General features: G+C 42.6%; 1 protein-coding gene across 2 annotated transcripts in view; it reads left to right on the forward strand.

Moving 5' to 3' along the window:
• The window catches only part of RABGAP1L (RAB GTPase activating protein 1 like), a 588,371-nt gene that overhangs the window by 417,206 nt on the left and 146,813 nt on the right, over window positions 1-24,352 (forward strand). For both annotated transcript variants that reach the window (XM_082265880.1, XM_082265881.1), the window contains exon 17: window positions 820-861. In XM_082265880.1, the coding sequence (XP_082122006.1) occupies window positions 820-861 (42 nt within the window). The remainder of the gene's footprint in view (window positions 1-819; window positions 862-24,352) is intronic.

The following is a 24,352-nucleotide window of genomic DNA, read 5'->3' on the forward strand; positions in this document are numbered from 1 at the left end:
ACATAATTATTTGAGAGGATCCCAGTCGTGTGATAATATTGTCACATGATCCTAAAGCAGAACTTCACCTGAAATGTGAAGTTCCGCTCATCCTCTTTCTCCCTAATTATGGTTAAGTTTTTCTTTCTCTGAGCCATTAATTATTCTTGGCAGGTGCCTGCTCCCAGTCTGCTCGCCTACGTAAGCAGATCAGAAGTTTGGCCCCCCACCCACAACCTTCTGGAACAGGTCACACGTCCCACATCCCAGAAGACTGCAGGACCATCCTAAAGGCGCACTGCATCTCATGGATGCACAATAGGGAGCTGGGTGTGAAACTTCAGGAAGTCACAGCCAGCTTCCCACATCCAGAATGATGGCACTTGGGACCCAAATAGAAGAATGAGCTTGGGTAAGGACAGAGATGGACTGGTAAGTGTCTGTTTATTGAAAGTCAGCAGCTACTGTATTTGTAGCTGCTGGCTTGTAATTTTTTTCAGATACTACCGAAGTTCTTTATATAATCCTATTTTTGAAGGCTCCATTTTAATAAAGAACGTATCTAGGCAACATCATAAAGCATATGAAAGCAAGTTGAGACTAAAGTTTTCAAGAAGCTCAAGTGTTGGTTAGTTTTGTAAAAATCTCAGACTTTGGACATCCCTTGAAGCATTATTAAATCCCTTATTAAAATAATATAAATCGCACATCACAACAGCAACTTTGTGTACAACACTAGTAAATACTTAACTCAAAAGGATGTAACTGTCATTAAAAGCAATGAAAGGCACTGTAGAATATGTACATGTGACTGAGATAATTTCTCTTTTATCTTCTCAGGGACTGACGATCATCTTCCAGGTGGCACTGGCTCTCTTAAAGGTATGGTAAACTTGTTGCTAAGTGTTTTCGGTATATTTTAATAGAATAAACTTGCTTTGTTGCAAACAATCCAAATGAGTTTGATGTCTGTCTGTGTCATCTGCTATTCAGGCATACTGCAACAAACATTGGTGGTCCCTGGTGTACTTGTGCCATTGCTTGACCCCTGTCTACTTGCATGGGGTTGGATATTTTAAAGCTACTATGCAATGGATTGATTACATTTTATAGATTTTTGCACTGAAATAGTTTCAACATATATCATTATTTATGTATAATTTTTTGACATATTTCAGGAAATAAACTAAGCTTCCTGGGCCATTATAATGGTGCAAGAAGCTGTTATAGGTTGAAACTGCCAACAATTAAGTAATACACGTGCCATAGTCACCATACAGGTCATATAGCAGTATTAAAAAAAATATATATATACAGTGTGTATATATATATATATATATATATATATATATACACACACACAGTAAAACCTTGTATTTCGAGCATAATTCGTTCTAGAAACATGCTTGTAATCCAAAGCACTCTTATATCAAAGCAAATTCCCCCAAAAGAAATAATGGAAACTCAGATGATTCGTTCCACGACCATTTATTCATAAATCCTTCAGTTTATAGTCCATTTAAAAAGAATATAGCATTGTAATAGTTTGTTTAACCATAAAATGTCAATCCACAAATGGCTGCCTCCACAAGGTGATTAGAAGCAAAATCCAGCAGGGGCTACAGTGTATAAAAGAGAAGAGAGGTGCCGTTAATTGTAGCAATATGGTTACATTTAATGAAGGTTCAACATTCAGCAACTCACATGGTTAATAATTAAAAGAGGCACATCTAAGAATGCAGGCATCCAGGGTAAAGCTGGTCTGCAGTCATGACCGGGAAGACTACCTTCCAGTAGAGTAGAGCTATCTGAAAGCGAGGGTTGAAGCCCTCATGGAGCGCAGTGTGGAAGGGATGACATTGATGGTGGTGCGGAGGACGTTCTATGTAGACAGCTTTGCCCCTGATGCCTGCATACTTAGGTGTGCCTGTTTTAATCATCAACCATATGAGTTGCTAAATGTTGTACCTTCATTAAATGTAAACATATTTCTACACTTAAAGGTGCCTCTCATTTTCTTCTCAGAATGAAAGGACTATAGCCCTGCTTTGAACATGAGGAAGCTGAGCCACTGCTAGAGTAGATGGAGCAGAGGGGAGTGCCCTTTGCCAAGGGGGCACGTTTTCATGGAGCTCAAAACAAAACTGAACCTATTTTATCTGCTTACGGTGTTCTTTAGGAACTTCTGTCTATATTAAAGAAATACAAAAACGACACTTACATTTAACCTTTTCACTGCAAAAGCCATTTTTGCATTTTTTTCGCACGTTTTTAAAAAATTATTTTAGCTCTGAAAACTGAATATAACCCCCAAACATTATATATGTTCTGAAGCAGACACCATAGAGAATAAAATGTTGGTAGTTCCAATTTTTTATGTTACACAATATTAGCGCAGTGGTTTAGGAAACGCAACATTTTAGTAAAAAATGCACTGAAGTTAATTTCAGGGTAAACAAATGCAATAAATTACCCAATTTTTTGTAAAATATAAAAGTTTGAGGTTTGCGCCGAGTAGATAGATACTCAGTATATCAAACCTTAAAATTGTGTGTGCGCCTGTGAAATGGTGACATACTTCAGTACCCTATATTTTCCATTGGCAACACTTTAAAAGTCCCTAGTTAGCCTTGGAACCTATGCCCGAGGACTAGTAAGACCAGGGATCTCCAAACTATGGCCCTCCAGCTGTTGCGGAACTACACGTCCCATGAGGCAGACATGACTAGGCATGAATGGAATTGTAGTTCCTTAACAACTGGAAGTGCATATTTTAAAGACATCTGATTAAGACATTTTGCAGGCACCCAAAAAGGTATCTCAAAATACTTTGGCCCTGGAAACCTCCTATACAGTGTCGAGAAGGTACCTAGTACCACATAGGACAGCAAAATATGTCCCGAGCTACCCGCCAGCCTGCTTTCAGGGTTGCGGAGAGCCCAGCACATACCTCTATACTTGGTGGACTTGGCCCCGAGTGAAAACCTTCTAGGTAGTCTCGCCTCCTCTTTTATGTCACAACTGTTTTAAAAAGACTATCGTCCGGTCCTGGAGGACGTTGTCACTAAGCATAACCTCCACTAAACATAGAGTCACAAGGCGATGATCCATGCCAAGATAGAGGCAACCTTACAGGTCATGGTGAGACCGGTACACCAAACTTTCTCAGTCCTTGATTGATAAATATTTACTCCCTGAGTTTGATGACTCTTTACTAGAACCATGACCCTGGACCTTCCTTTGTCTCTTATTAGCGCCCGCTGGAAAAAAATTCCCGGAACCACTCCTCTCCTTTTTTCCTCCTCATTTCCCCGCTCCCCTTTTTCTCCTTCTCTGCCTCTTTACACGCTGAATGTTTTTACAGCACTGGCTGTCTCCATGCTAGTCCCCGAGCTTTGAGTGGGGTGAACCAGACAGATGCTGCTGATCTCCTCTTTTTCTATAATATTGAATCCTACTGTTTGCTGTTGTCATCACTTCGCCGACCTCTAATGCAATTACATGTACTATACCATCCAGAAGGTTAAACATTTAAACCTGTACCATCATTTGCCAATTTTTTTTTCTCCTTCCTGCGTGGAGAGCTCTGATGCTTTTTCTTTATATGTACAAGATGGCATTTGTAAAACCAAATAAAACCCTTGAACTTGAAAAAGTCTGTACAGGTTATCAGTTTTCAGTTACTCAAAAACTGTGGTGCTAGAATTATTACGCTGGCTTGCATGGAGATTTGTAACATGTAGGGCAATCAACGTTTTTTGTGCATAGGTGGGGCTGGGGTGGCTCTCGAAAACTTTTGGGGGAAATTTTAAGTGCTTGGGTGTAATTTAATTTTCTTTTACAATTTTTTTTACTTTTTTAATTTTTTTTTTTTTTTTGTTCATCGCATAGCAGACAAAAAGTCTGCATGTGATGATTTTTTGGTTGTTTTTTTGACAGGATCTCTTTAATGAGACAACAGGGGTCTAAAAGACCCCTGATGTTTCAGCTGTCCTCCAATGAGGCTGATGGAATGCAGATTGCTCCTTAAACCCAATGGTAGATTATTAAAAGTTGAATTCTAGCATGTTGAGAATAATAACAAATAACAGTAAAAAAGTCACAGTATAAAATCCATAAAAATGTTTCAAACTATCAAATCCCAGAGGTGTAGCTGGTGCCAGACACTGAACACTACTGCTAACTAATTGCTGGGCTGCCTCCCCACACTAGGCTCAGGAAACCAGGAGAGGCAAGAGGAGTGCCAAACAGCCTCTTGTGTGTAGAATGGCTTTATTCGATGAAGCAGTTAAAAACAGTAAATCGTAGCTAGCAGAGAACCCTCCTGGATGAATATATATATATATATACTGATTGCACACTACTGGTGTTAACCACTAATTGACTAGGCTAGTACCTCTGTACACTGTATGTTAAATGCAGCGTGCAGTGGCTTTAAACCAAACATTAGTAAAATCAGTTGGCAATAAATATATCAAATTAATTGGATATGATTTTTTTTTATCAAAATATGTTTATCAAAAGATAGTAAAGAAACAGTGAAATTCATCAATAATAGGTGGTAAATAATTAATGAATAAAAAAAAAAAAATACATGTAAAAAAAAAAAGTAGAGGAAATTAAAAACAAAATGTAAAACTAAGCTTCGACCCTTGGCAAATAGAGGGGAAAGAGGAGAGCTCTTTCAAATTGCCAACCTCATTTAAAGTATGAATAAGAGGGATTGGTGTCACACAAGAAAAGGAATATGTTTGAGATGAACACACATAAATAAATAGATATATACACTGCTCAAAAAAAATTAAAGGAACACTTTTTAATCAGAGTATAGCATCAAGTTAAACTCCTGGGATATTGATCTGGTCAGGTAAGTAGCAGAGGGGGTTGTTAATCAGTTTCAGCTGCTTGTTGTTAATGAAATTACCAACAGGTGCACTAGATGGGCAACAATGAGATGACCTGAAAGATAAAAATGGTTTTACAGGTGGAGGCCACTGTTCTTTTTTTTCTTATGCATTTTTTCTGACAGTTTATCACTGGTTCTGCATTTGGCTAGGGTCAGTGTCACTACTGGTAGCATGAGGCGATACCTGGACCCTATAGAGGTTGCACAGGCAGTCCAACTACTCCAGGATGGCACATCAATACGTGCCATTGCCAGAAGGTTTGCTGTGTCTCCCACCACAGTCTCGAGAGTATGAAGGAGATTCCAGGGGACAGACAGTTACTCTAGAAGAGCAGGACAGGGCCATAGAAGCTGTAGAAGGAGCTTGATTGGCAAATGCCATTGAACACCAGAATTGGCAGGTCCACCACTGGTGCCCTGTGCTTTTCACAGATGAGAGCAGGTTCACCCTGAACACATGGGACAAACGTAAAAGGGTCGGGAGAAGCTGTGGAGAACATTACGCTGCCTGTAACATTGTTCAGCATGACCAGTTTAGTGGTGGGTTAGTGATCCATGGAGAGAAGCACAAACCTCTACAGGTTAGACAATGGCACTCTGACTGCCATTAGGTATCGGGATGAAATCCTTGGACCCATTGTCAGACCCTACGCTGTTGCAGTGGGTCCTGGGTTTCTACTGGTGCACGACAATGCCCAGCCTCATGTGGTGAAAGTATGCAGCCACTTCCTGAAGGATGAAGGAATTCATACCATTGCATGGCCCCCACGCTCGCCTGACCTGAATCCAATAGAACACCTCTAGGACATTATGTTTCGGTCTATCCTAGGCCGCCAGGTTGCACCTCAGTCTGTTCAGGAGCTCAGTGATGCCCTGGTCTAGATCTGGGAGGAAATACCCCAGGACACCATCCGTCGTCTCATTAGGAGCATGCCCGACGTTGGGACCATACAAACTGCTAGGTACCATTTTTAGTTGCTGCAATGAAGTTTCCGCAAAATGGACTAGCCTGCTGCATCATTTTTTCACTTTGATGGAGCTGAATTCAAAGACGCCACAAAAATCAAACGATGTGGCATCCTTTCCGATCTAACACATTACCCAGTCCATATCAGTAAAGATATCCAGCATGATATTTTTACCCATTGAGATCTGATGTGTTTTCAAAGTGTTCTTTAATTGTTTTTAGCAGTGTATATCAGGAGATGTATAAAAAAATCCATATACATAGATATTGGAAAATACAGTATGAACTGGATCTGGTGACAAAAACGGCGTGAGAGGCTACCTCAACATACCTACTGATGCTCTGAGTGAAAAATTAGTAATAGAAATACATGATGTAACATTAAAATGTATCACCAAGACTAATGAAACAGTGGGATCTGGAAATCTAGACAGCCATACAGGAGTCTTGTACTTTAAGTTTTTCCTGCAAAGAAATTCTGTTTGTGTGCACCCAGTAATGAGTAACTACCATCATGGAGATTTATAAAACCTTTCCAATTTTGCTGGTTTATTACACACCATCTCTTATACCTTCCACTGTCCCATACAGTGGTGGATTGTAATCATTTGTGATCTGTGCCCATTTTCCACTCATTTCAAGTTAGGTACTCTATGTAGTCCTAGTCTTGTAATAAGTGAAAATTGGGTGAACTGCACCATGTTTATACATTTATCAATGGGTTAGTTAAAAAAGTAATAATCCCTGAAGAGTATTGATATCGAAAATTATATTTCCATAGTTTCGTAGTGGTCAGAAGCAAAAAGATGCACCAAGGGTTGTAAAGTGCTTTGAAGTGCAGAAAAAACAACCTTTAAAATGCATACTTCTGATTCTAATTAGTCAGCTATTTTGTTTCTTTTAATTTAAATCTTTATCTCTAGCTCGCAAAGCTGCAAAGAGTCCTAATTTTTAGCCCTATTTCACACTGATGTGAACCTGATGTGGTTCAGATCGCAAAGATTTGCATGTCAAGTCAAATAACATTGTTTTCTATTAAGGCCATTCACATCTATGCGGTGCAATTCTGATGGGTCCTGTGCATGTTTAGTGCGGTGCAATTTTAAGCTGCATAGACTTTTAATATTGCATTACAATGGCAGCTGTAAAGCACAAATTGCACCACAAGTTTGCACTCCAGACCGCATGAAAATCACACTACATCACACCACATCTAGTGAAAACGCAGGCTAAATGTTGCAGATCAAATGCTGGAGCCCAATGTAAATGATAATATAATTCGAAATTACAAAAAAAAAGACTTAGCAGAAATGTTACTAATAACTTTGAATATCTGTTTGACCTACTATCACAATCCTTTTCATTTGATTGAATTTTGAAAATAATGCGTAATGCATTTTCAATTTTAAAAAATGTAATTCCGAGAATGGATGTTTTCTCAGATCGCCTTTCAGGACAGCACCTGGAGAGAGCGCAGCTCCACCCAATCCACAGGAAACACTGAAAATAAAAACTCCTCCTCTTCCACCATGCCTCAGTCATTTGTGTTTCCTCCGCCATGGTGGAAGCATTGCAGGAGCTATGTGGAAGGGCTGCACTCTCTCCAGGGGGAGAGAAGGATTTGTTGCCCAGTTTTTTGTTTGCTGTTTCAGCATGGAGACCATCCCAGCTCCCCTCCCTGGAGTGTCAAAGGGGGTATGCTCCGGAGCCTCTCACCTCGTTCGCTCAGGGGAGCTGAAACCCATCGGAGGATCCGGTCCGGGCGTCAGAGGTCCGCGCTTCGGCCGGTCGGCGGGCGGGGAGCCGCTTTTGGCATTCGAATCTCCCGCACTTTCGGACTCTGATCCCGGGGACGCGCGGCGTCACTTCCGGTGGACGGGACTTCCGGTGGGGGCATGGCGGCGTTTGCTCCAACCGCAATACACGCAGGGGTCAGAGGCAGGTCACGAGGTCGGCGCTTCCGCTTCCGGTCCACAGAGGAGGACGCGGGAAGCGGTATTTAAATGGAGAGATCTGCCAGCAAGCTGCGCTTTTCAACAACATGGAGGAAAAGTCTGCAGCGACGGTGGAAGCAGGCACCGCCAGCGCCGGCCAAGCTTCAGGTAGGAGAGGTGCAGCGGTGCCTCTTTTTTTTTTACTGTGTGAGCTTTTATTGTGGGGTTTCTTCCTTCCTCCTTTGGAGCCTGCCCTGTAGACTGAGTAACTGTTCCCAGTCTAACAGGATGCATATGCATAAGGGAGTCTCTTTCTTCTGATCCTTTTTGGTGTGGGTCACGATTTCTCCCTTGCAAGAAATCACTAGGTGGTGGTTTTCTTTTATTAGTGGTTATTGGGCTTTCATGGTGGCTTTTTCTTTACTAGGTTAAAGCCACAGTGAAGACAAGAGCCCCAGCATCAAGGAAATGCCCTTCATGCAAGAATCCACTCAGAGATTCCTGGGTGAAGCCACTTTGTAAAGCATGTATTGCTGACCTTGTGAAGGAAGAGTCTAGTCAGCAGAATAATGAATTCATATCTTCATTTAAAGAACTCACAGACACCCTGTCCTCAGTTCGTTCCCTGTTATCCAGGACGCCACAAGTTCTATCAGATTCCCAACAAACGGGTGGTACATCTTCCCAGCCGTCTACTTCTAAGTCTGCAGTGTCAAGCGATTCAGAAGATGAGGGGGAGAGTGCTCTCTGTTCCATCAGGGATTCAGAGGAGGAAGAGAAGGAAGAGGTGGCTAGTTCTTCCAGATACAAATTATCCTTGGAAGAGGTTGATGAGTTGCTGAAAGCGATTTACACCACGTTGGAAATCGCAGAAGAAAAGGTGCAAGTTTCACTTCATGACAGAATGTACCAGGGCCTTGAACAGACAAAGCGCAGGGTTTTTCCTGTTCATAAAGTCCTTACGGAATCTATTGAAAAAGAGTGGAAGGACCCAGAGAGGGCCCCTTTTTTCTCTAAATCCCTAAGAAGGAGATTTCCGTTTGAAGAGGATACGGCGCACCTATGGAACAAGAAGCCCAAAGTGGATGCTGCTTTTTCTCAGGTGTCTCGCCGCACGGATTTGGCGTTCGAAGACATGGGTGTTCTGAAAGACGCCATGGATAAAAGGGCAGATTCTCTCCTTAAAAAGGCTTGGGACTCCTACGTCCAGCCTTAAGCCGGCCATGGCCTCCACGGTGGTAGCCAGAAATCTTGAGTGCTGGCTCGAACAACTTAAAGGGCATGTGGAGGCTGGAACAGCAAGGAAAGATCTCCTGGATTCATTTCCGCTGCTCCTAAAGGCAGTAAAATATATGGCCGATGCTTCTGCTGAGTCTATCAAAATGTCTGCCAGGTCAGCAGCCCTCGTCAACTCTGCCAGGAGGGCGGTCTGATTGAAAACCTGGACAGGTGATTCAGCTTCTAAGGTGAAACTCTGTGGTTTACCTTTTGCCGGTGACTTGCTTTTCGGGCCTGAATTGGAAGCAATTCTTGACAGAACGGCGGATAAGAAGAAGGCCTTTCCGTCAAAAAAGAAATCGCCTCCTAAGAAGAGATTTCGTTCTGTTCAACAAACCAACAGAGGTCGTGAACAAGATCAGAGATCAAGATGGACCTCCCATAAAGGCAAAGGGAAAGGTGGAGTCCTCTTTAGACCACCTGACCAGGCCAATAAAAGCAAGTGACAACAGTCTTCCAGTGGGAGGAAGGCTGTTATGGTTCCTCTCACGTTGGGAAGAGGTATCCGCAAGCCCCTTTGTAAAGAATATAGTGGCTCAAGGATACAAACTGGAGTTTTCGGAGACACCTCCAAGCAGATTCCATGTTACTCCCCTTCCAAGGGATCCGGAAGAGGCTTCCTCAATGATGTCTCTTTTACAAGAGCTGATTCAACAGGAAGTGATTATCCAAGTCCCCGAGGGGCAACAAGGCCGTGGGTTTTATTCTCAGATCTTTCTAGTGAAAAAACCCTCAGGCAAGTACCGAATGATCCTAAATTTGAAAATCCTAAACAGATCAATTCGGTACAAGCACTTCAGGATGGACACCATTTATTCAGTGACCAAACTGTTGTCCCCAAACTGTTTCATGGCATCCTTGGATCTGAGGGACGCTTACCTGCACATCCCAATAAATCAGGAGTGCCAGAAATTCCTAAGGCTGGCGGTCAATCTCGGGGAATCGGTCTGGCATCTGCAGTTCAGGGCCCTCCCCTTTGGCCTCTCATCTTCTCCAAGGGTGTTTACCAAGGTAATGGCGGATGCCCTAGAGCCATTAAGGCTGAGGGGTATTTCAATTGTCCCTTACCTGGACGATCTGCTAATTTTTGCAGAGTCCAAGAGCCAGGCGTTGGTACACCTTCAGGAGACTCAGGACCACCTAGAGAGTCTGGGGTGGCTCATGAATTTGGAGAAATCCAGCTTGATTCCATCTCAGCAGATAAAATTTCTGGGATACAGAATAGATTCGGTCCTCCAGAAGGTGTTTCTACCTCAAGTAAAGATCGAGAAGACTCAGAACGCAGTTGCTCGATTACAAACCAATCATCAGGTTACTGTCAGGTCGGCCATGGCAGCTTTGGGCTTGCTCACAGCCGCTATCCCTGCAGTACAGTGGGCAAGACTGCATTCCCGTCTTCTCCAGAGAGACATTCTGCAGAGTTGGTCATACCCGGAACATCTGGAGAAATCCATCAGAATCTCCACGAAAGCAAAGAGATCTCTGTGGTGGTGGAGGAATTCCAGAAATCTGGAAGAAGGTCTGCAATGGACTTTCCAGACGAACAAACGTCTGACGACGGATGCCAGTTCGTGGGGTTGGGGAGCCCACCTGGAAGGCCGGACGATGCAAGGGACATGGTCCAAAGCAGAGTCCAGGAAATCATCCAACTGGCGGGAGTTGAAAGCCATCCTTTTGGGTCTTTGGTCCTTTCAACAGACAGTCAGGGGCCATCATGTGCAAGTTCTGTCGGACAACATGACAGCAGTGGCCTACATGTCAAAGCAAGGAGGCACAAGAAGCAGACCGCTATCAGATCTGGCAATACAGCTACTCTCCTGGGCGGAGAAAAATCTAGCCTCTCTGACAGCGGTGCATCTGAAGGGGTCACAAAACCTTCTAGCAGATCTGCTGAGTAGGAAAAAGGTGTTGGAATCAGAATGGAGTCTGAATCAAGAAGTATTCATGCAGATCGTGGAAGTCTGGGGTCTTCCCCAAATAGATTTGTTCGCTTGTCAACAGAACACCAAAGTCCAAAGATTCTTTTCCCTACACAGGGAGGATCAGGACTGGGGCTTGGATGCTCTAGCCAATCCATGGGACTTCCGTTTGTCTTACGCGTTCCCTCCATTCCAACTGATTCCGTTGGTTCTCAAAAAGTTCAGGGAAGAAAAGACCAACTTGATTCTGATTACACCTTACTGGCCAAAGAGACCTTGGTTCGCCCTCCTGCTGAATCTTGCCTCAGAACCTCCCTGGAAACTTCCGTACAGGAGAGATCTTTTGACACAGGGGAACCTAGTGTACCCAGAACTGGACCGCTTACAACTGACAGCGTGGTTACTGAAGAAGACATCTTGAGAGCCAGAGGCCTGTCAGAAAAAGTTATCTCCACCCTTCTCTCCAGCAGGAAGAAGGTGACTAGGGATATTTACTTGAAAGTCTGGAGAAAATACAACTTTTGGTGTTCCAGCAAAAATTTTGAATTAAAAAATTTAATTTCAGTGCTTGAGTTCCTCCATGAGGGAATGGAGAAAGGACTAGCAGCAAGTACTTTAAAGACGCAAGTAGCGGCACTTTCAGTTTTTTTCGAAAAGACTTTGTCCCAAGAGACTCTAATCATTCGTTTTTTCAAGGCATTAGCCCGCAATAGGCCAATAGCCCTTAAAGTATTTCCCAAATGGGATTTGACCATTGTGTTACAAGGTCTGACTAAGTTTCCTTTTGAACCTTTAAAAGGCTTCCCTGAAGAATTTAGTTTTGAAGACTATCTTTTTGATAGCAATAACCTCGGCCAGGAGGATCAGTGAGATCCAGGCCCTCTCAGTTTCAGACCCTTTTTTGACAATTTTTGCAGATCGAGTATTCCTAAGAACGGACCCAGCCTTTCTTCCAAAGATTGCTTCATCTTTTCATAGATCACAAGAAATTGTCTTACCAACTTTCTCCTCAACTCCTAGTAATACTCGGGAAGAATCCTTTCATACCTTGGATGTGAGGAGATGCTTACTTCAGTTCCTCCTGGTAACTAAGGAATTTAGAAAGACAAATGCATTATTTGTCATCTTCTCAGGGTCCCGTATAGGAGAAAAAGCATCAAAGAGCACTTTAGGCAAATGGCTCAGATGGGCAATTGAACAGGCTTATGTAGCTCAAGGAGAAGAACCTCCAGAAGGCATCTTGGCGCATTCTACAAGGTCTGTGGCAACCTCATGGGCTGAAAGGGCTGGTGCTTCGCCTGATCAAATCTGCAAGGCAGCTACCTGGTCCAGCTATTCAACCTTTATTAGACATTACAGGTTGGACTTGTTGTCAGCTCAGGATCAAGCCTTCGGCAGAAAAGTTCTGCAGGCAGTGGTCCCACCCTAAGTGTAAGTTACTCGCTTATCCTCTCCAGGTGCTGTCCTGAAAGGCGATCTGAGAAAACCTTAGTTACTTACCGGTGACGGTATTTCTAAGAGCCTTTCAGGACAGCAGCAGCTACCCCCCTTGGTTTTGTTTATAATATAATTTGTAAATGTTTAACCTGTGGTAGTTTATGTTTTCCAGCATGTCGGAGGCTACTCTATGACTGAGGCATGGTGGAAGAGGAGGAGTTTTTATTTACAGTGTTTCCTGTGGATTGGGTGGAGCTGCGCTCTCTCCAGGTGCTGTCCTGAAAGGCTCTTAGAAATACCGTCACCGGTAAGTAACTAAGGTTTTCGAAAGCTGTTATATTGCTAGCAAAAAACAAGAACTCACCTTATGGACAGTTTGAGTTTAAAAGGTCACATTGACATGTTTGAGGTGGACGCATCATCCATAAAATAAAGAACTGAAATAATTGTATCCTCTATTGATCAGATAGTCAACCACAGGTCTAATGTTGAAATCTAATCTAGAAGACTTGACAAAAGTCTGTCTAGAACAGGGGTCGGGAACCTTTTTGGCTGAGAGAGCCATGAACACCACATATTTTCAAATGTAATTCCGTGAGAGCCATACACTATTTTTCAGGGGTCGGGAATCTTTATTTAATATTCATATTCATGGGCCGCAGCTATACAGTGAGTAGATGGAGCCGTGTGAAATGCCTGGAGTCCGGTCGGGAAGAGAGCAGGCAGATATGCAATGAGGCCGGAGTGGTGAAGCACCTGCAGTTCTGCAAGTGATGGAGGTGAGTATAGGCCCTGAGAAAATGGTGGCCGGCCGCTGAAGGCCTCAGAAATGGATGTGAGAGGCAGCTTCCGTGAGTCCCTGGGTGTCAGAGGGGAAGGAGATTGTGTCTGTCGGGGCACAGGGACCGGATGGCAGGTCTCCTTACCGGGCGGTGATTGCCAAGGCCCTCAGATGCACAGCACACGAGCCGGCGGCGGTACCGCGAGTAGGCCGCGGGGTCCGTATCACGGCAATCCGGTCACCCAGAGACGAACTGAGGGTAGCGATGGGTAGCCCACAAAGTGTACCGTCGAAGGGTGCAGAAATCTCCTTGGCACCGGGCACAGCTTTCGCAGATGGCACTGTATTGAATAGTAGACACGGCGGAGCTTTGGGACTACACGTCCAGCGCGGCTCACGTCCGGACACGCCCCCCTTTTATTAAGGATTTGTCTGTAAAACAGATGCAGCCATCAAAAGAGCCACGTCTGGCTCGCGAGCCATAGGTTCCCTACCCCTGGTCTAGAAGGATAAACAATGTGAACATTTAAATGATAGATTTACATAATAAATTAGGATGACCCCAGCCCAGTTTACTCATCCAGTCAATTGGAAATCAATAAACAGATGTTTACATCAAGCAGAACTTTGATAGTATGTCCCAGTCCAAGTTTAACCTATAATACTGGACCACTGCAGAGGAATGAGGACCTAGTAGAGACCATGTGCGAATTTGACAGACAAGGAGTGGCAAAGAGTCATATTCATTGATGAGTTTTTTAATGAGTAAGTGAATCCTCTGTGCCACCAGGGAGAGATGTTCAGTTTACCTGGAGATGCAGGGTCACAGCCCTGCTGGATGATGCCAAGGTAATGCCTAGGTAGAGGTTCTGCTAGTGACTGTTGATACAGGCCAGACTGGAGAAAGCGCAGAGCTGCTAGAAGTTTGCCAAAAGTCCAGAGAGGCAACAGTAGTAAATGGGTTCAGGGATGTAGGATAAGTTGTCTTCCAGAGCAATGGTATTAGAATTAGAAGGCAGGATGTGGGGTCAGAGAAGCAAATCCAAAGACAATCCAATGTCTCGTACACACAATCAGATAATCGGACGACTTATCGTTTGCATTTTGTTGCATGATACTAGTATCGAATTCAACAATGTGTACTAAACGTATGATTTTTTTCGTACGATTCTGGAAAAGCTTCCTGGTTGCAAAGCTACATATCAGATAGTGCAAAACAAAAACAATGACAGCCAGGCTTTTTCAGGGTTATTTAGTGCTTCTGATCATGCGTGGTCTTTGTCTATGGATTTTTAGCGAACGCATACTGTACTGATTAAACGATTGTTGTTCGCTAGGCTATCGTATGACAAAAGTTTCCGTGTTTGTCCCTTTTGTTGGACGAAATATCATTATCGGTTGTCGAAAGCTGTGTTCGAATGATCAGATTATCGTGCAATTTTTTTCATACGATTATCTAATCGGTAAAGGATGCAAATGCCAATCCCAGAATACTTATAATCAGGCAATGAGCCTGAGATAAATGTTAAAGTGTTACTAAACCTAGGAGCCTGCATTCACTATATCTGGTCTCCCACAGTACACAGAACATTGAAATGCAATTATTTTAGTAAATATAAACTGCTAAATACCTTTTTTCAACAACCGAATATAGGAGTCGTGTGACTTTTATCAGTGTCTGGTTAAAGCTTGTTAAGAGAAGCTTTTATTCCCCTATAACTGTCCTGTGAGGCTGCATGACCCCTGACCCTCTGTCTGGACAGTGCTAATTGGCCCTAGGCTGATCACATGCACCCTCAAAAAAAAAAAAAGCGCTGTTTGGCCAGCAATTTTTTACCTAGCGCCTTTCGATATTTTTTTTATAATTAAAGAAAGGGCAGACAGGGCTGCTCCATGGACCAATGGATGGATAGCACACTGGTGTGCATTGTGTGGGAGCAGTAAGATGCATTCTTAACATATTGCAGTGTTTATTTTTTACCTTTTTTTTAATGTTACAAAATTGCACTTTATTCACTTCAATACTGTGTTTCATTGACACGTGTTTTTGTGTGTTGTGCTATGTAAAAAACACAGACATGCTTAATTTTTATGAAACACAAATGGTTTACATGGTTGGATAATTGAAGTGACCAGAGCCAAGCCAAGGCACAAGAGGCACCTGCCTTTGACACCCAGCGCTGGGAGGCTGTGGTTTTCCCCTTTTGATCAGTGTATTAGCCAAATGATCTTTATCAGGAGCTTTGTGTGGTCTTATTTTTATTAACTTCTTTATTTTCTCTTAATTTTTTTTTTACCAGTTGTGTATAAAATGTTTTAAAATGTGTCAGTTTGTGCAGTTCTGATGTAAGAACCTGGGAAGGAGGAGGGAGAGACTTTAGAATCCTCACCTTGGGTGCCAGAGGACCTCGTCCCAAGACTGAAAATAAATATTCACACAAAAGTTAGCAAAGAATGATGCTGCGCTGCTGCAATCAGTAACCACCAGAGGTGCTAGCACACAATGGTAATAAAAAACAAAAAATGTAAAAACAGTAATAAATCACTCCTCATGTAACCAAATGCAATATGGAAATGTGATGGAAAAATTAAAAAAAATATATATATATACATAAGGCTCTATAAAAGGAATAAACCCAAAAAGGCAAGAAAAAAATGACCAAAGCACTATATAATAAATAATAATTCATAGATGAGAAAAAAAAGTGTAAAAACCTGCAAGCAGTAAAAACACCTAGTGATATAATCTAACCAATCTCCTATTCAAATAAATATATAAAATAATTATATATTTATATAATGCAAGAAAAAACACAAAGTGACAGTAATAAATAAGCAATACAAAGTCAATAGATCCTCTTAATGTGACAATACAATTAGTAGAAACAAATCTAAAGTGCACAAACTAGATTAAAAGTACAATATAATTTCATTAGTCTCTAATAGACGTGAAACTTCTTGAAAAATTGGCACCCATGACTCTTCAAATCTGAGAAATGTGATAATAATCCACAACCAGCCAGCATGCACGCTCCGCTTTAGGAGACACCTATGAATAGGTCAAATAACGCCTGTTAAGAAACTTTAGAATATCCACAGTGGTCTTAACACTTGTCCCCAGGAGAAGGATTATTCAGCATGAATCAGCAGGTAAACAGTGGTGCGCTCTGTGTGAACGAGGACTTAATGTGAATTTCGTGGATGTGTAGTACAGTTAAGGAAACATGTTGAATGTTTGAGTTCATCTATGTATTCCTCTGTACTACATGCTGTTTATGTTCTGCCTATGTGTTTTTTCTGTCCTCAAATTGTCTCATCCTTTCTTTATATCAAGCTCTCTTTAAGGACAGGGAGGGGGGGGGGGGTTCACATAATAAATTAGCTTTAAAACAAGCCATTACTGACCTCTGTAGCTGCAGGTACTGTGGAGAAATTCATCCTCAAAGTTAACAGCAGATGCAGTGAAGTTCTTCAAGTTAACTGCTTATCTCACCCTTCTCCGAGAGTATCTGCTCTGTGTTTTAAGAAGAATTCCACGTATGAATATTCAACGTATGGATATTTGCTTGGACCAATGTAACTATGCATATACCATACCTGTGGGATCCCTCTAGAACAGCCTTTTCCAACTTTTTTGGAGTAACCTTTAAAATAACTTTCTGGTCACAAGGAACCCCTGCTAACAATTGATGTGTATACAGCTCACTGTAAATTAATGTAATGTCACTGGGAGGTATACTCTTTACACTTGTGATTATTGGAAATAGAATTTGAAGAATCCCCTCTTACAGATAGCTAAAAAGATCATTGCAGTTAGCGATTTCACATCTGAGAGACATAAATTGCTCAAGGAAACCCTAGCAATGTCTGGAGGAATCCTGGTTGAGAAACGCTGCCCTAGAAGCTGGAAATCACTGTAGCAAACAACCCTTCTACAGTGTTCTCCTCTAGCATTTAGGATCCATTTTAAGTGGTTACATTGTGAACACAGGAGTTTGGATGCTGGGTACGAGCGCCTTCAGAGAATTCTTTGCATTTTCCCAATGAATGCAAAGCACACTCTGATTAGATGAGGCGGAAAGTGTGACATCACCGCTGTGCCTCCACCTTGTCCAATCAGAAAACGCTTTGCATTCATCAAGGAGATGGAAAGGGAATCCCTTACTGGATGAGGTAGAGAATATGACACCACTGCTCTGCCTCATCACCTTGTCCAGTCGGATATTGATTTGCATTCATTGAGGAGATGCAAAGTAAATACCTAAATGGATGAGGATTAGAATGTAACATCACTGCCCTGCCTCTTCACCTTGTCCAATCAGAGAATGTTTTGCATGCATTGAGGAGATGCAAAGCGATTCCTTGATTAGATGAGGTGGAGAGTGTGACACCACCTCCCTGCCTCTTAACCCTGTGCAATCAGTGAACACTTTGCATTCATTGAGAAGATGCAAAGCGATCTCTGAATGGTGGCCATGCTGAGCATTTGACCTTCTGTGTTCAGAATACAGCAGGACAGCTTCTTAGCATGGGACCCGGAAGCTAGTGGCGATCACTGTAATAGTCTATTGTAGTGATTTTCAGCTTCCACGGGGATCCCAGAGGTATGTATATACATATAAGGATATAAAAATAACCATACCTGGAATTATTTAAAGGAGAAGTATGGCCAAAGCTCTTTTACCATTACTTGTGCACTTAGTTCAGCTCTCCTGTGAACATATTCAGCTGACAGCAGGTTAAAGCCCATTGTCAGCTGAACGTCACTGAGCCAGTCCAGGGTCTGCAGGGATCCTGACAATAATATCGGAATCTGCCCAGATGCCTAACCAGCAGTTGGCTCAATTTCTCAGCATGCCTCTGAGAGCTTGAGACACACGTTCCCGCCCCCTCCACAGTCCGGCACTCCAATGAGGACAGGAGGGGCAGAGCAGGTGACTGACAGTCACTGGCTCTCTGCTCACTGAAGACTGAGAACTGAGCGATCAGCAGTCTTTGATCGCTCAGTTTTCAGTGTAGAGCCAGTGGGGGACAGCTGCAGCATTTTAGGTGAGTGTGAATGTTTGGTTATTTTTTTTTTTTTATTCCAATATTTAACTTTTAAATTAGAGACTGGAAGGCTGCTGAGTCACTACTGAGAGGGGGAAGCAGATAGAAACAGTAACTTCAGTGCATTTGCTCTGAACTTTGAGGATGAATTTCTACACAGCTACCGAGGGCTTGTTTTAAAGATCATTTACTTCTTAATAATAATATGTGGATGTTTGATTATCTGCATAGCCTGGCAACAGTTACAGTTCGTTCATGATTTCCCCCAGCACCTCTCATATATCTCAGTGCGGTCTCTCCTGTCTGTAGAATTACAAGCAGGTACACACAATGGCACAATGGTAACATTACTGTTCATCTAGACCAGTGATGGCGAACCTTGGCACCCCAGATGTTTTGGAACTACATTTTCCATGGTGCTCAACTACACTGCAGAGTGCTTGAGCATCATGGGAGATGTAGTCCCAAAACATCTGGGGTGCCAAGGTTCGCCATCACTGATCTAGACATACTGTACAAGCTGCAGCATGCTTCCCAGTAGCACATCTCCTGTAGAGCTACAAGTTCCAGCATTCTCATTTCCTTCACTGACTGCCATATCCCACTTCACACTCTTTTGAATTATGATTGCCTTTAGAAATGACACAGCATTTAAAAATATTTACCTCTCCATTCCATATTTCCATGGTTCAGTGAATAGGAACACATTTGATTGCATTTTATAAGGTTTAATGGGAATCTGTGAACCTTTCATAGCTGTTGCAGTTACTATTTCCCTCTGTGTATTCTTCAGTGTAGTGTAGCCCAGTGAAGCCATTTTGTATATAATCCAGCCTGCCTGCACAATGACCTGATTTTACCTCGGCTGAGAAAATACATGCACGCTCCTGTCTGATCATATGGCTTTGTAGTAGAAGGAGTTTCCTGCTTTATCTTGTGTTCATAACGGATGGCGCTACCACTGCAGATTCTTATTTAACTCTCAGTGAGTTCAGTGTGGAGCCAGTGAAAGGACTATAGACACGTATGCCTTCAGAGAGCTATAGCACAATCATTTCATCCCATTGAGCCAATCTTCATTTCTGCTGCCATGTAGGCTAAGCCAATTTCTCTGCTATTAGGAGCAATCCTGCATGATATGCTTTTCATGTCTCTCTTCTCCCAGTACCATGATTTCATTAGAACAGCTCAAGGGCACAGATATGACTGTCAAGAAAGGCACTCATCTCCCAGTATGGCTAAAAACTAGGTTGTGTGAGAGTAATGAGCTGAACAGTGCTGATAAATCACCTTGTTGCTGACTGTCCAATAATACTTCCCTGGGAGGAAGAAGACACAGGAAAATGTGTTTAAGGTAAATGAGGGGTGCAGAGTGGCGCTGTAATAACACACATTACTCTAGGGTTGTGATCACAAGGATTTTATATTAAATGTCCCGCTTTAGTTTCATTTTAAATATGGTGTATACTGCAGGCCTTTGGACCAGCCTTTCCCAAAATTTTTAACATTGGCTGAACCCCTGAAATACATTTCTTGTCTCAGGGAACCCCTGCTAATAATTACTCTATCTACAGCTCATGGTACATTATTGTGATGGTCAGTGGGAAGCATGCTCTTTGCATTGGTGGTCATTGGGAAGAAAGAATGCACCTTACTTTAGTGGTTACTAGAAATAATGCTCCTTGCATTGGTGGTCACTGGGAAGAATTCTCCTTGTATTGGTAGTCATTGGGAAGAAAGAATGCTCCTTAAGTGGTTACTAGAAATAATGGTCCTTGCACTGGTGGTCAGTGGGAAAAAATGTTCCTTGCATCGGTGGTCATTGGGAAGAATACTTATTACATTAGTGGCCATTGGGAAGAAGAAATGCTCCTCACATTAGGAGTCACTGGAAATAATGCTCCTTGCATTGGTGGTCATTGGGAAGAACCCCCACCACCCTTGCAAATAGCTAAAAAGATCAATGCTGTCGATTTGGTTACTTATCTGAAAGTTAGATATTGCTCAAGTGACCTTTAGCCACGTCTGCAGGAACCATAGTTGACAAAGGCTGCTCTAGATCCTTTTGTTTGACTGGTTAATATTCTGTTGAGGCATATTTCTTTAGTTGTTTCACCCAGAGGTCTGTACACCGTTACATCTCATATAAATACAAAGAAGGAACAAAGCGCCTCATCCTTGTGAAGTATTAGCAGAAATCGTAATAAAAAGGTACTCACAAAATCCAGTAAATAAAATGCTCATTGAATGCATGACTGGACCACTCCAGACCTATTACATCCAACTGCTAAAAACACCTCTGCACTAGTGGGTCAATAAACACTGGCAGCAGTCAGCGTTGTATGCTCAAGTTAAAGGCTAACATACTCCTGGGGCCATCCCCTCTTCATCAGGGCCTATATTCATTATTAAATAATTTAAGCCTATCTCTGGAGAAAGGAAAAACTCTCTGTTGCAGTTGGGGTGCCCCTGCACTGCTATGGTTAAATGCTCATTTAGGTCTAGGGGGCCATAAAAAGCAGGTTTGCTTACCCAATTCTCCACTTCCCCATCAGCTGGCATTCTCCTTCTCATGTACATAAGTATTCACAGTCTTTGCTATATGTTTTGAAGCACCTTTTGCACCAATTACAGCCTCAAGTCTTTTTGAGTATAATGCTACAAGCATGGCCCACATATTTTTGGGCAGTTTCTCCCATTCTTCTTTGCAGGACCTCGCAAGCTCCATCAGGATGGAAGGCGTCGGTGCACAGTCTTTTTCTGGGCTGTCCAGAGATGTTCAATTGGGTTCAAGTCTGGGCTCTGGCTGGGCCACTCAAGGGCATTCACAGATTTTTCCCATAGCCACTTTTTTGTTATCTTGGCTGCGTGCTTAGGGTATTTGTCCTTTTGGAAGGTGAACCTTCGCCCCAGTCTGAGCGCTCTGGAGCAGGTTTTTATCAAAGATGTCTCTGTACATTGCTGCATTCATCTCTCCCTCAATCCTGACTAGTCTCCCAGTTTCTGCCACTGAACAACATCCCCACAGCATGATGCTGCCACCACCATGCTTCACTGTAGGGATGGTATTGGCAAGGTGATGAGCTGTGCCTGGTTTCCTACAGACATGACATTTGCCTTTTAGGCCAAAGAGTTCAATCTTGGTTTCAACAGACCAGAGAATTTTGTTTCTCATGGTCTGAGAGTCCTTCAGGTGCCTTTTGGCAAACTCCAGGCAGGCTGTCATGTCCCTTTTATGGAGGAGTGGCTTCCATCTGGCCACTCTACCATATAGGCCTGATTGGTAGAGTGCTGCAGAGATGGTTGTTCTTCTAGAAGTTTCTCCTCTCGCCACAGAGAAACGTTGGAGCTCTGTCAGAGTGACCATTGGGTTCTTGGTCACCTCCCTGTGTAAGGCCCTTCTCCAGTCACTCAGTTTGGGCCGCTCTAGGAAGAATCTTGGTGGTCCAAACCTCTTCCATTTACGGATGATTAAGGGCACTGTGCTCATAGTGACCTTCAGTACTGCAGAAATGTTTCTGTACCCTTCCCCAGATCTGTGCCACTATACAATCCTGTCTCGGAGGTCTACAAACAATTCCTTAGACTTCATGGCTTGGTTTGTGCTCTGTTGCACTGTTAAATGTGGGACCTTGTATAGACAGGGGTGTGTCTAATAAACTGAATTTACCACAGGTGAACTTCAATCAAGTTGTAGAAACAACTCTAGGATAATCAGTGGAAACAGGATGCACCTGAGCTCAATTTTGAGTGTCATGGCAAAGGCTGTGAATACTTAAATACATGTGAATTTTTGTTTTTTATTTGTAATACATTTGCAAAGATTTCAAACAAACTTCTTTCTCATTGTCATTATAGGGTATTGTTTGTAGAATTTTGAGGAAAATATTGATTTTAATTCATTTTGGAATAAGGCTGTAACATAACAAAATGTGGAAAAAGTTAAGCAATGTGAATACTTTCCGGATGCACTGTATGTATATATGTGTATGTATATGTGTGTATATATATATATATTAGGGATAGACCGATTATTGGCAAGGCCGATATGCACTTTCCCTGATATATCGGTATCAGCCCTGGAACTGGCCGATATTGCCGATATTTTTGTGACATCATTCTGCCTTCTTAGGCCGCCTCCCTCACCTTGGACAGCCTCATCTGGAGTCAGGACTAGTCTCGCGGGAGTGTATCACGGCCATACACCCACCCACAGCATCCGGGTGCCAGCCAGCCACCCACATCCACGGGCTCTGTACCAGCCAGCCACAGGCACCATGCCAGCCAGCCACAGACCCTGTACCAGCCAGCCACCCACACACCCACCCACCCACCACAGGGTGCCAGCCAGCCAACCATCCACCACAGGGTGCAAGCCAGCCAACCATCCACCACAGGGTGCCAGACAGCCAGCCACCCACCACAGGGTGCAAGAGAGCCAGCCACCCACAGGCCCTGTATCAGCAAGACACAGGCACTATACCAGCCAGCCGCCTACAGGCCCTGTACCAGCCACCCACCTACCACAGGGTTCCAGCCAGCCATCCACCACAGGGTGCCAGCAAGCCAGCCACCCACCACAGGGTGCCAGCCAGCCAGCCACCAACCACAGGGTGTCAGCAAGCCAGCCATTAAGCATTAAACAAAAATTAACATGTTCAGTACCAGATTTGTGTCAAAAATTGTCTCTATTTTTCAAAACTTTAAATGTACAAAATATCAACCCATATCGCCCGATACCCATATGCAATGGTCAAAATATCGGTATCGGCCCTGAAAAAACCATATCGGTCTATAATCCCTAATATATATATATATATATATATATATATATATATATATATATATATATATATATATATATATATATATATATATATATATATATATATATATATATAATTTTTGTAAGTTCCTGAATTTGGTTTATTATCCACCCATTGCAATCAACTGTGCAGCTAAGCTCCGACTGAAAAAGGTAAAATAAGCACAAGGAGTCAGTCATCTGTGCTGTGTGTTCATGTGCTTAAAAGGCAAAAACTCATTAGAACAGTGACAAGGAGAAATCTACATCTTCTTTCATTGCCCAATCATAGGCTGGTGAGGGACAAGGTCTGTTAAGTGTTTCATTGCAACAACAGACAAACGGGTCTCCTGCCCAGACAGACAGGCTTGTGCTGTGTGGCAGAGCTGTGTAAATCTCAGGACTAGATGGACAGAAATGCAAACATTTTGGCAGCTAAAACTGCTCCTTTTATGTGTATTATGTATTCCATCTACAGTATATAGTTGTTTGCCTGGAGCTCAGATTTGAGAATATATTAAAAAAATGAGGGCAGATATAGACATATAGAGTCGAAATGTAAAAGTTATCTTTCATAGCATGCAGAAATCTTTTGTAAATTTCCTGACACACCCAATTCCTTCTAACTATTTTCATATAAAAAATAAAATTGAAGGGTTCAGAAATAATTCTATACACTTCAATTGTTTAAGATCTGATTAAAATGGTAAATATATATTAAATGATGATATTGCAGTTTGCATGGACACCATTTACAAATAGATTTCAGAAAATCAGTTTATATTGCCAAGCAGCCTGTTATATCTGTCAGGTTGGCAGGAGTCTGTAGAATAGCAGATGTGCTCACAAGACGGAAGATAATCATTTCCTTACATGGCAAATCGGGTGTCTCACACTAGAGGACGCTATCGCTTAATTTCAGCCCCACCACCTGCTTCTTCGGAACATGCCTAGCACTTTCCACCTCATCCTGAAATCTTCTAAAGAAATGTCATTCCCAGTATTGTAAACATAAGCAAGGTTCTCTTTACCACCCGTCTGACCAGGAGCAATCTGTCTACAAATGCTGGTGGTTAGCATGGCATTGCCCTTTCATCTTCTATGTAAAATTATTGCAGGCAGAAAGGTATAGCAGGAGCTGTATTTTGCACACTAACATAAATGATCATTTCATTGCACCTCCTTCTGTTTTCAATTTAATAAAGGGGGGGGGGGGGATAAAAATAAGGACAGGTGTTTAAAAAAAAAAAAAAAGGAGGGCTGGGATTATTTGAGGAAACAGGGTAGCTGTGAAAAGC

The sequence above is a fragment of the Pelophylax lessonae genome, assembly GCF_965119305.1.
Source record: "Pelophylax lessonae genome assembly, chromosome: 8".
Classification (NCBI taxonomy): Eukaryota; Metazoa; Chordata; class Amphibia; order Anura; family Ranidae; genus Pelophylax; species Pelophylax lessonae.